The sequence below is a fragment of the Perissodus microlepis genome, chromosome 5, assembly GCF_051167445.1.
Source record: "Perissodus microlepis isolate ML-2025 ecotype Zambia chromosome 5, ASM5116744v1, whole genome shotgun sequence".
Lineage (NCBI taxonomy): Eukaryota > Metazoa > Chordata > Actinopteri > Cichliformes > Cichlidae > Perissodus > Perissodus microlepis.
Genome location: NC_140465.1, coordinates 19,605,388 through 19,617,240, shown reverse-complemented (window position 1 = coordinate 19,617,240; position 11,853 = coordinate 19,605,388). Strand labels below are relative to the sequence as shown.

Here is an 11,853-nt window from a genome sequence, read left to right as displayed (position 1 = left end):
GTTATGTTATGTTAGACGTTATCGCCATGCCTGGTTGACCGCTCGTCGTTGCTCTCTCAGGAAGTTGCCAGTCGGACTATTTTTCGCGACGAACCGTCGTTTCTTGTTCGCGTATTATGTAGGAGGCTTCTTTCTATTGTGTTTATCTAGGGACTCTACACAGCGGATTTGTTAATGGATACGGCTAAGATTTCCACCCTACGTTCTGACATGGACTGGAGAACCTCTTAGATATTAGTCTGCTGCCCATAGATGCAAATATGAATAAAGGGTGGCTAGAGCTCGAGAGCGATCCGGGTGAGCAATTTCGACGGACCGCGTAGCTAGCTAACGTTAGCTCCCACATGAAGCCAGAGGCACAATTTAGCTTTTCAATGAACCAATACAAGTTTAAAACCTTTGCAAGTAGGATGCCAATAGGCTTTGCGTTGTGCAAGATGGTCATGTCAGTAAAGACGGGCGAAACATTGAATATAGAGAGGGAGGATAGCAGTGAAAGTGGCATGTGTTGTCTGTTTTTATTTTTCGTTATTGAACCTTAAATGCTTTATAATTGCAGGACTGTTCACTCTGCTGGTGGAAGATTTCGGTGAGTAGCTGTGCTGGTTTGCAGTGAATACCAGTAGATCTGTGGAGTCCTCCTAAAACAAATCATGCTATTTCCTTGTGTTTCTATTTCGTAGGTGTCAAGGGGGTACAGGTGGAGGAAATCTATGATCTCCAAAGCAAATGTCAGAGGTCTGTGATTTTGGGGGATCATTCGGGGCAAATGTGGGTTTAGCACTCAAACTGTCTAAATGGATTCATGTATTTTATATTTATATTCTTCAGCCCAGTCTATGGCTTCATCTTCCTCTTCAAGTGGATTGAGGAGCGTAGATCCAGGAGGAAAGTTAATACACTGGTGGATGAAACGTCAGTCATTGATGAGGAAATTGTAAATGATATGTTTTTTGCTCATCAGGTGAGTGCTTTTCTCGTAGTAGTATTATTACAACATTTAAAGCTGTTAGGCTTGTTTTAAATTCCATATGAGGTGTCAAGCTATAAAGTTTGCCCACTCTCTAACTAGACTGGTTCTTTCTCACAGGTGAGCAAAATTAATGTATAGTGTGTGTGTGTGTGTGTGTGTATGTGTGTGTGTATAACTATAAAAAAATATTTAATTTTTGTCATTTAATTGTTATTCATTTAAGTTACAAAAACCAGGACAAATGGCATACATTTTCTGTAAACTTGTAAAAATGAACTTTTTTTTGTGCAGTTGACTAAAATAATTATTTTTGTTAATGCTAATTAAAGCTGGATATAACTTAGTGCTCGAACAAAGTTTAGATCATAAATTGCATTATTTGCATTATTTATATAATAGATAATATGTAGATGTACACCGATCAGGCATAACATTATGACCACTGACAGATCATGCGAACAATGATTATTTTTTCATTATGGCACCTGTTAGTTTGTGGGATTTATTAGGGAGCAGGTGAACATTTTGTCCCCATTGTTGATTTGTTAGAAGCAGGAAAATAGGCAAGCATAAGGATTTGAGTGAGTTTTACAGGAACCAAATTGTGATTGCTAGATGACTGGGTCAGGGCATCTCCAAAACAAAGCCTGCATAGCCGCAGAATAGTCAGGGTAGCCATGCTTACTCTTTCCCATCACTGAAAGTGCCAACAATGGACATAAGAGCATCAGAACTAGACCACAGAGCAATGGAGGAAGGGAGCTTGGTCCAACCATGTTTTCTTTTACATAATGTGGATGTCTGGATAGGGAGAAGGCAAGCCAGCAGACGCAGTGTAATGTATTAAGCAATGTTCTGCTGGGAAACCTTTGGTCCTGCCATTCATGTGGATGTTACGTTGACATGTACCACTAACCTTGGTTTGAGGCCATCTCTGTGCCAGATACCACAGCACACTTTCAGGGGGTCAGGGAGCCAACGCTATACTAGGCAGAGAGTCATAATGTTAGGCCTGCTCGCTGTGTTTAGTATTTAATTTAAAAAAAGTTAACTAAAATATTTTCTGTATATTTTATATATTTGTTCTTTTGATCAAATGCTGTTAATCAACTAAAGATTTTATCATTTGTTAAAAAATGTAATTTTGTTAAGAGAGTACCCTGTAAATAACATGCACACAAAACCACAGAACAGAAAAACTGAACTTCAAAACTGGATTCAATCACAAGTGACCCAAAACAAAAGAAGCCCTTTAATACATTTTGATTCCAGCCCTTTAAAATCCACATCTACACGTTCATATGTTACTATGAAGTAAAAAAAAGAATAAGGTGGTCTAATTTTACATGTGTGCTTGTTGTCACTTTTCTATCTAGCTGATACCGAATTCATGCGCCACGCATGCTTTGCTGAGTGTTCTTCTGAACTGCAGTGGAGTTGAGCTCTGCACCACCCTTAGTCGCATGAAAGCTTTTACAAAAGGCTTTAGTCCAGAAGTAAGTTGTCCCTCTCACTCACTGGCCCTTTCTATTCATTCCAAAAAAAAAAAAATCATATAAGTAGCTTACTGTGGTTACTGTGGGGGATGTATTAATTAAGGTAACCTAAACATGATTTTTACATTTCTGTCAACAGTGAACTGCTTCTTCCGTATCGTCATGTGTAACTCTCAATTATGTATATTTCAGAGCAAAGGTTATGCAATAGGAAATGCCCCAGAGCTTGCCAGAGCACATAACAGCCATGCCAGGTTGGTTTCAGTCAGTGATTCCTTTTCAAATCTTCTGTGATTGGTCTGCCACACTGTGGGAGATGTCAAGCTTTGTGCATTCGTCAGTTTCTCAAGCTCTCTTTCCGTGTTTCTATGGAGACCGGAGCCTAGGCACTTGCCAGAAAAACAGAACGGGATCAGTGCAGTGCGGACCATGGAAGCCTTCCACTTTGTTAGCTATGTGCCCATCAAAGACCGCCTCTTTGAGCTTGATGGGCTCAAGGCTTATCCCATTGACCACGGTGAGACTCGGGAGACTTTTTTTCTTTCATTATTCTATTTTTTTTTTAAAATCCATTAAAGAGTCTGAATTCAGGGATAACCTCATTGGTTGTTTGAGAGTCTATGCTAAATACAAACACTGACCGAGAGTTCTTGGTGTCTTAAATAAAGCAGTGCCTTTTCTGAAGTAATCATGCAAACAAAACAAATTGACTCTCCTTTAATTTCTCCGTATGGACGTTTTTTTTTTAAACTGAACTGAACCATGCTGTTGTTGAGAACTCACCTTAAATTGCTGTTTAAATGAACTATAACCCACCACAATATTTCAGGACCCTGGGGTGAGGAGGAGGAATGGACTGATAAGGCACGGCGTGTTATTATGGAGAGGATTGGACTGGCCACTGCTGGGTGAGTCCTAAATCAGTTAGCTTCAAGTAGCTATGCTTTAGCTTTACAGTCATCCTTAAGGCTTCATTCTCATGCTGCTGCTCTGCTTTTTTTTTTTTTTCAGCGAACCATACCATGATATCCGCTTTAACCTGATGGCAGTGGTGCCTGACCGCAGAATGAAGTACGAGTCCAAGCTGGAAATATTAAAACGAAATCGACAGACTGTGCTGGAGGGTCTACAGAAGGTCAGGAATTGAGTTTGATTGCAGGCCAATTACAATCCCCAAAGTCCAATTAACTGAGAGCGTATTACCCTTCAAGTTGTTTTTTTTTTTTTATTGTCCAAGGGAAAATTTTAAAAGAAATGCATGGGGCTAAAATGTTTAAGTTTAATTTTACAGCATCGGTGTACAGTAAACTATAGCTGCCTTATACCGTAAGGTACTGTGCAATACTACAGATTGAGACCCAAAAATCTGGTTACCTCCTGCTGTAATGGGAGGAAGATCTCCAAAAGAAGAGCCCGCATAAAATAAATGTATGGACTTCTTTTGTTTTTTCTTTTGAGAATGCAATTAAAATATGTTGTCGCACCAATCAGATGATCCGGCTCACCCAGCCCGAGCTTGTCCATGACAAGAAGCAGCAAGGCTCTTCCTCTCCAGATGAAAGCAGCGTCACAGTCAAGAAAGAAGCAGATGCAGACCCAGTTACATCCCAAGGAGGTGAACACGCATCTTCAGGTAAAGCGGTTGGCTCTCTTTCTGCTATTTCATTCTAATTTATTCCTTTAAAATGTTTAGTCGGCTCAAACTTTAAACCGAAGCATAAATATACAACAGACGACTCAGGGGTTCAGTCCAAGGACACCACTAGCTCGTCAGGAAACACTAAGGTCATGGGCAAACCACCAGTCCCCACCGGAGGAGGTTCCCAGCAAGTCACTAGTTCCAATCCCATTGTTCAACGTCTGCCCGCCTTTCTGGACAACCACAACTATGCCAAGTCTCCAATGCAGGTAAGAAGTGGGTCAGAGAAGTGTTTAGCTAATTAGCATTTTTGTTTTTCAGGAGGATGTGTAGAGGGTTGGTGTGACAGAGGAGGATGCTTTGGATAGGGTGAGATGGAGGCAGATGATCTGCTGGTGGGAAATCTAAAGGGAGCGACTGAAAGGAGAAGAAGAAGGAATGAACAGCCATCATCTATGTGGCCATTTTAGATATTTTTATTGTAATGTATGACTGTTTTGGGTTTTTTGTTTTGGTCCGGCCACTGATTTAAGCCTCAGAGACGTTGAGTTTATTCAAATATATAGTTTTATGCAGTAGAGTCAAGAGTTAGGTGGCGAATATTATGGAAACAATATTATGCCAAATTATGTAAAGCTTTCTCTCTTTTCTTGCTTTTCTGCATCCTGCACAAGTGTCGTGCGTCCGGCACACTGGGCCTTATTTAAAAAGCTGCTGCTATTTAAAAACATGCTAGCTCTGCCCTTAAACTTTTAACTTACTTTACAGATTTTATTTTAGGCCCTTTACATTTCTCTTAGATTTCCATTAAAAACATTCTTGTAGCTTTAGAAAAAGAAGAAAAAAAGGGGGGGGGGGATAATTTTGTGGCACTTTATTAAACACTCTGGTTGACAGGAGGAGGAAGATCTTGCGGCTGGTGTCGGACGCTCTCGGATGCCAGGCCCTCCTCAACCCCCTTACTCAGATGATGAAGATGACTATGATGACGAGGAGGAAGAGATGACCGGCTCTGCAGGGACATCCAGCAGGCAAGTATTGGAGATTTGTTTCTGGCGGATGATTTTGTTTTATTTTTCCTGTTGTGATCTGACCTGAAGCTAAAGCTCTTTTAATCTGTGTTTGTAAATGTTACTCTTTCTTTTTAGGTTTAGGCGGAAGGCAAGCCTACGCTCGAGAACGGGACGGGTTGCGACTGGAATGGAGAGCCAGATTGCCCTCAGTGTTTTGGCTGAGAAACTAAAAAAGGAGGCTCAAAGAAAAGATGCCCTGAATACACCTCTGTCTGTCCGCACTGAGGGTCGCACCGGGGGCATTTGCATCACATCTGCTTCACAACCTTCTCCCACACCCAGCAACGAGAGCACTGATACAGCCTCTGAGATTGGCAGCGCCTTTAACTCCCCCTTGCGTTCTCCGGCTCGCTCCCAGGCTGCCACACGCCCATCAAGTCCGGTCGCTTCCCATCTGTCTCGCGTGCTGTTTGGAGAAGATGAGATGCTGAGGCTCGACTCCAGACATAACCGTGCCGTACGGGAGCTCGGCCCCTCTGTCAGTGTAGCCCTGCTACATCTACAGGAGGATGGAACCATCTATGCTCTCCCTCCATCTGGTGAGTAGACAGGGTCATTACTGACTTCACATTAGGTAGTTTAAAAGCCTCTGTTCAGGTGATCCTTTCAGTTCGAGTATGTAAATAATTTTAGACATGAAGTAAACACATGTGTCACCTGTACAGCAGATTCGGCTGCTGATGGCACAAAGCGGCCCAGCACTCCTGAGAAGTTGAAAGACAAAGAGCAGGCAGACGGGAAGGAAGGTGCGAAAGGAGGAGATGAGGGACCGTCTGCAGCGGTGAAGAAGGAAGAGGGGAGCACAGATGGAGCTGAGGTGAAACCAGGCAAGGAAAAGCTCAACACCGTGGAAACTCCTGCAGACAGCAAGCCTCTTGGGGATAAGTATTCACCCAAAGTAAGTCCATAAAATCACCAGGATTTATTCCACTGTGTACACTGTTACTCGTGTTTATCAACCCCCGCAACTTATTTTTATGTCACAGTACTTTTCTTTTTGCTTGTGCTGACAATTAATGAGCCGTTGTCAGTCACGTATGTTAGAACACACAAAGTGTCTTATTTTTCCGTCTTTTGCAGGAGCTGCTTGCACTGCTCAAGTGTGTAGAGGCTGACATTGCCAATTATGAGGTGCATCTAAAGGAAGAGGTGGAAAAGAGGAAGAAATACAAAGTAGGTTTTTGTTTACAGTTCTGTGACAAGTCTGACTGCCCCTTATATGTTGCTTCAAATAAGCCAAAAAAAAAGCTTGTGCTTTTCTTTTCTTTTCTTTTTTTGAAGTGGTGGCTTTCTGAAGGCTTTTTTTTTTTTTTTTTTTTACCAGACCATTATCAAGAGTTTGTTTTTGTTGTTACTTTTTGCTTTTCATTTTTTAAGCCACTTAAAACTGACCTATGAATCATTCAAGCATAAAAAGGCATCTAACTCAAAGGATGATCCAGTGTTGTGTGTAAACATAGCAAACAACTTTTCTTTACTAGCAGCCTGTCACAAAAACACATTAATTCAAATATCTTTGGGTGAATCTATGAAAAATGCTAAAGAGGAAGGTTAAACAGTTAGTGTCTGTAGTCATCTGTAGCTAAAAGTAGTGTGTAGCATATCTAAAAGTACCTTTTAGCTTTTCATCCACCATGTATTACCATCTGGAAAGCTTCTAATTGACAAGAGCTTCAGTTTTTGTTTTTTTTACATGACATTACAAGAAAACTGCCTAAGAGTTCAGGCCATGTTGAAAAATTTAAGTGGTCATAGCAAATATTGACTTTCAACAGACTGTTTTTACCGTATATACTGTATTTCCATGCATTCTGCACACGCTTCAGTAAAACACTGCACTGCTTTGCCATTTTCTTAGCAAAATCTAATACAAATCAGGGGTGGTTGAAGACTTTTTTTCACAGAAATTTAACATCATTTATTTGACTCATTTTTAAAAACAAATTCAATTATAATCAAAATATCTCTCTCTCTTTTTTCCTCCATGTGTTCAGATTGATGATCAAAGAAGAACCCACAATTATGATGAGTTTATCTGCACCTTTATATCAATGCTGGCCCAAGAAGGTAAAGCTGATCGCCATATTCCATCACAGTTTATCTTGCATTCCCTTTCCCTTCCTGTCTAAACCAGCCTTTAGGAACTCTTGAGATTTCATTTATATTCCATAAATTCTCAGTGGTCACTAGTACTGTGTACAAGTTAAATCCTACCACATTTATGAATATCTTCATATAAAGTGTCAGTCATTTTTCTGTATTTACTAAGAATGAGAATCTTAGGAATGAGAGAACAAAATGAGAAGCACTCAGTTGTGTGTCCATTCAATCAGAAGTGCACATTTTTCTTCACAAACAAACAAAACACAAGCGCCGTGTTGGTATTTTTTGTAACTTTTGCTGGTATTCCTGTGCAGGCATGTTGGCTAGCCTTGTGGAGCAGAACATATCTGTGCGTCGTCGGCAGGGAGTGAGCATTGGCCGCTTGCACAAACAGAGGAAGCCCGATAGAAGGAAACGTTCCCGACCTTATAAAGCCAAACGCCAGTAAACACGAACAATCATAACTTCTGAGAGCAGCAAGCAATCACCATGGGATTGGGGGCGGGGCTTCACTCCTGAAACATTCTCCTGAAGGCAGGTTATTGCTGCGTTGCGTTCATTTCTTTTATCATATTTGTATATGCTATTTTAGACTTAATGTAACATTTTCCACCTGTGCCATTGCTATATGCAGCCTCTGGAAAAAAAAAAAAAAAGGGCATGCCCCAAGTGAAGCTGGATGCTTTTTTTTTTTTTTTTAAATTCTCTACAGTTTTGTGTGGTCAGTACAATAAATGGTTTTCTTCTGTATTTCTATAAAATTCTATATATCACTAAACTTTTGTAACAACAAGTCAGCATTTCCTCAGTTGTATCCCTCTTTGACGTTTTCACAGTGCCAATGAAGTATTTAAAGTATTGAATGTTTGGACAATAAAGCCTATGTTTTAGTCATTCTCAGCACTTCAGCATATCCAGTGTAGCAACTTCACTATATATAAAAAATAGACTTGTAATCAGTGTAATATATATGGACAGTTAAGACCTCAACGGCACAGTCACTCACAGACTGATTCATCACGTTTTTCTCTTCACTGGAATGTCTTTTTTTCAATCGAAGGTCTCTGGATATATATGTACAGTTTGTCTCCTGAGGTCCTGCAAATAATAAAAATAAAAAAATAAAAAAAAGGAAATTAAGTTATTGTCATTTTAGCTAAGATTAAAGTGTCTCTTGGGAGGCGTATCTGTTTATTGGCTTGCCTATATACTGAGGTGAGTTCTTTGTGCTCACCAATTCATACTACAATAAAGAAAGGTGTTAAAGTGGTAGTAATTTTCAGACAAAGGTAAATGTACTGTAGTGGCAGCCGATGCACACTAGGGAGAGCAATCATTCAGGGATGAGCGGGACCTTGCAGATCTATCTCTGGACCAGTGGTTCTCAAACCTTTTGTGGTGTGACCCACTTCAAAATCTGACAAATGGCTCAGGTCCCACACATTTTTTTTCAAACATAAAAAAAATGAATGAAAATAATCCAGGTTGAATTACAGTGAAATAAAGGTCGGCACAATGGCATCATTTTTCATGTGGTCACCCACACCCCACCTGCAGTAGCTATATCCCCACCATTATTCTACACCGTGCTTTAAATACAGCTATTCAGAATAGAACTTTTGATTTACTGCAGTCAGACTATGTTGTGGCACAGTGTCTGAGATGTAAATTTCTATTCATATAAATATTTAATGTCAGCCTTGTTGCATCAGTATTTTGTCTTTGCTCAAACAAGCTCAGTGTTCTTCCACAGTTTTTTGTTGCACTTCAAAGCTACATTTTCTATTTTACCCCATATGAAATGAAATACATTCGTTTTTCACGATCGCAGTCAGTGAGCAGTCTTTGATCTATAAAACATGAGCTACACCCATAAGTAAAACTGTCAGTCTTAACATGACAGGTATTTTATGTTAGTTTGTGTTTCATTTTGTTTTTCAGCTGCTGTCTGGCTTTACCTTAGGACATGTTTGAGCCTCTTTGTGATAAACACTGACTTCATGGCAGAGCAGCGAAGCAAACACACACAGTAACCTATGTGGGAGTGGGTTTTAAAGAAAAAAAAACACCCCTCGGCCACACATTTTGAGTGCAGCAGATGTTTGAGTTAAGTAAATCCACGCTGCGGTGTGTTATGTCACTGATGATTTGCTACAGAGACATAGACTTAGAACTGCAACCAGCTTCTTCACAGTAAACACAAAACATGATAGACATTATATGAATAGATGTCCTTCTGTTGTCATAGTCATGTTTACCGTTAACAGAAAATTATAATTAACTGAAAACACTGGCGTCTAACAGACGATTCGTATGGAAGTATGCTTTTTGGGGGTTGGTTTTTATAAAATTACACTCACCTCTACTGGATCTGTAGAGGTGTTATTCAGTGTTATTCATGCATTTTTATATCTTAGATGAAGCACAGTTTTACATTTACTCAAATAAATGTAGGACTCTTATATTTATTCATGTCACTGGGGACTCCAAAAAGTCCTCAGTGACAACAAACAGAAAGCAGCAAGACAGCAGAAGAGCCTCTGCTATTAAGCTGAAATAAAAAGCATATAAATACATAAGAGTTGTTTGACTGGGCTACACTCTGCAATCTGCCTCTTCCTTCTATGCTCCCTCTTGTCTCTTTTTAAATGCAAGGAGGGCCAGTGGATGGAGATGCACTAACATGCAGGAGTGACTGCACCACTACCATAGTGCAGAACAGGAAAGCTATGATTGCAGTACACTGTGTGACATCATTCTTTGCTGATGGTGCTATTAGCCTATTATCTCTTAACACAGAGATGGAGGTGCACTCTGGCCCTGGTTTTTACTCCTTTGGGTGCAACAATGAATTATTTTAATGATCTTTTCATTTTCAACTTCCTTTTTGTGTCCAACAAACCACAATCCCAAACATCACAAAAGACCAAGATAACAAACAAGTTCACATGTTATAAGCTCCAGGGAACAGTTGGCCTTTTTGCTTAAATGACTTGAAAGATTAGCCCCAAATGCTTGGTGATTAATTGTCTGCTGGATGACAATAATTGCTTTAGCTCTAGAGAAATGTAATTAAATTGCAAGTATAACCAAATCACTTGTGGCCGACTATGGACTTCCTGAAGATCTGTGCAACTATTTTTAGAGGTTTAACTGTGTTTCATTTGATTTCAGGTACAAGTGCTTGATTCCATATAATTTTATTCTTTTTGCTGAATAAAAAAGATGGATTACGTTAACAGGATTTTTTTTACTTTATGTCTTGCAAGAAAGCTAATTCAATTGTATTTTATTCATATAGTGCCAAATCGCAACAACAGTTGCCTCAAAGTGCTTAATTTTGTAAAGTAAAGACAGTAATGCAGAGAAACCCCAACTACCAGACCTAACTAAAAGCAAGCGCCATGTCAATAGTGTGAAAGAAAAACTGACTTTTAACCGGAAGAAACCTCTGACAGAACCAGGCTCAGAGAGGGGCAGCCCACTACCATGATGGGCTGGGGGTGAGGAGAGGAAGACAGGACAAAAGACAGGCTGTGGAAGACATAGATTAATAATGATTAAATGCACAGTGAGTAAAAAAAGATAAGTGAAGAAGAAACGCTCAGTGCATCACGGGAAGCCCCCAGTAGTCTAGCCCTATTGCAGCATAATTAAGGTAGTACTGAAAGTTTTAAAGCTAATATTAAAAGAGAGGTTGTCTGTCTTACAAATCTCCTGTTAACATTGCAAATATTATTATTGGATTATTTCTAGCCACACCATTGGCTGGAAACTGCTTTGACACAATGTTTTGAAGTCTTTCAGTATTATTTTATTTTCTCTGACTGTCAGCAGGCTCACAAAAGCGAAACTGCAAAAAGTAGGCAGGCATCTCAAGCACACACTTCGCTTTGTTTGGTGTCTCCATCATTTAGGTTACTAAACAAACGGTCCATAAAGGAAACGACGTGCTCTGAATCAGGGATGCCTCACTGCTCTCCAGTCATGCGCCCTGGAGGTCTCGGGCCAGGGGAATTTGCGCCGTGGTGTCTCGAGGCTCGCTTGAGATAAGTGACCACCGTGCACGCGCACGTACGAGCCACACAAGTCACCACCCATTGCGTCAGCGCGCTCCCTCACCCTCTCCGTCAGCGCGCGTGCTCCGTGCGGGATGCTGAATTGTAGGCGATGATGGCGGAAGGGGAGCACCGCTGAGTTTCATCTGAGTTTTCACCACAGCTGTAGAACCATCTACAACATCGTTTCTGTCCATCGAGACCTATCCCGAGGCGATGGGGAACGAGGCCAGCATGGAAGGGGAGGGACAGGCGGGACAGCCCGGCCCCGCCGTCCCTGCAGCAGGGGCTCCGGCTTCCATTTCAGCACCACCGGACTCTGGACAGCTCATCAAGCCCAGCAATGGAGCGCCAGCCGGAGGAAGTGGGGCTGGACCCGGGCCGGGGATTAACAGGTAGCAGCAATAGCTAGGACGCTTCTCCGCCAAAGTGTGGAAAGGAATCAGGGAGGCTACACGGCAACGTGGTGTGTAGCGTACATTAGTAGCCTAACGATGTGCAGCGTAGATAT

General features: G+C 41.0%; 2 protein-coding genes across 5 annotated transcripts in view; both read left to right on the top strand.

The window, feature by feature from the left end:
• The first annotated feature begins 104 nt into the window (after positions 1-104).
• Positions 105-8,187, top strand: bap1 (BRCA1 associated deubiquitinase 1). 2 transcript variants are annotated; one of them, XM_084928597.1, is made up of 17 exons: positions 105-297; positions 560-589; positions 684-738; positions 832-964; positions 2,350-2,469; positions 2,662-2,723; positions 2,844-2,986; positions 3,299-3,377; positions 3,481-3,604; positions 3,961-4,102; positions 4,202-4,377; positions 5,006-5,139; positions 5,257-5,720; positions 5,850-6,079; positions 6,262-6,354; positions 7,176-7,248; positions 7,599-8,187. In XM_084928597.1, the coding sequence occupies exons 1-17, from the start codon at positions 261-263 to the stop codon at positions 7,730-7,732; spliced, it is 2,229 nt and encodes a 742-aa protein (XP_084784723.1). In that variant the 5' UTR covers positions 105-260; the 3' UTR covers positions 7,733-8,187. The 2 variants fall into 2 exon arrangements, with proteins under 2 accessions (XP_084784723.1, XP_084784722.1); XM_084928596.1 differs by having other exon boundaries at positions 5,847-6,079.
• A 3,222-nt stretch (positions 8,188-11,409) lies between these two features.
• bsnb (bassoon (presynaptic cytomatrix protein) b) overlaps positions 11,410-11,853 on the top strand; it is a 79,735-nt gene continuing 79,291 nt past the window's right edge. For all 3 annotated transcript variants that reach the window (XM_084928589.1, XM_084928588.1, XM_084928587.1), the window contains exon 1: positions 11,410-11,737. In XM_084928589.1, coding sequence (XP_084784715.1) covers positions 11,559-11,737 — 179 coding nt within the window. In that variant the 5' untranslated portion in view covers positions 11,410-11,558. The remainder of the gene's footprint in view (positions 11,738-11,853) is intronic.

Coding starts and splice junctions, on each gene's coding strand:
- bap1 (XM_084928596.1), top strand. CDS start 261: ATGAATAAAGGGTGGCTAGAGCTCGAGAGCGATCCGG. Junction 298..559: donor AGAGCTCGAGAGCGATCCGG/GTGAGCAATTTC, acceptor TTATAATTGCAG/GACTGTTCACTCTGCTGGTG. Junction 590..683: donor TCTGCTGGTGGAAGATTTCG/GTGAGTAGCTGT, acceptor TCTATTTCGTAG/GTGTCAAGGGGGTACAGGTG.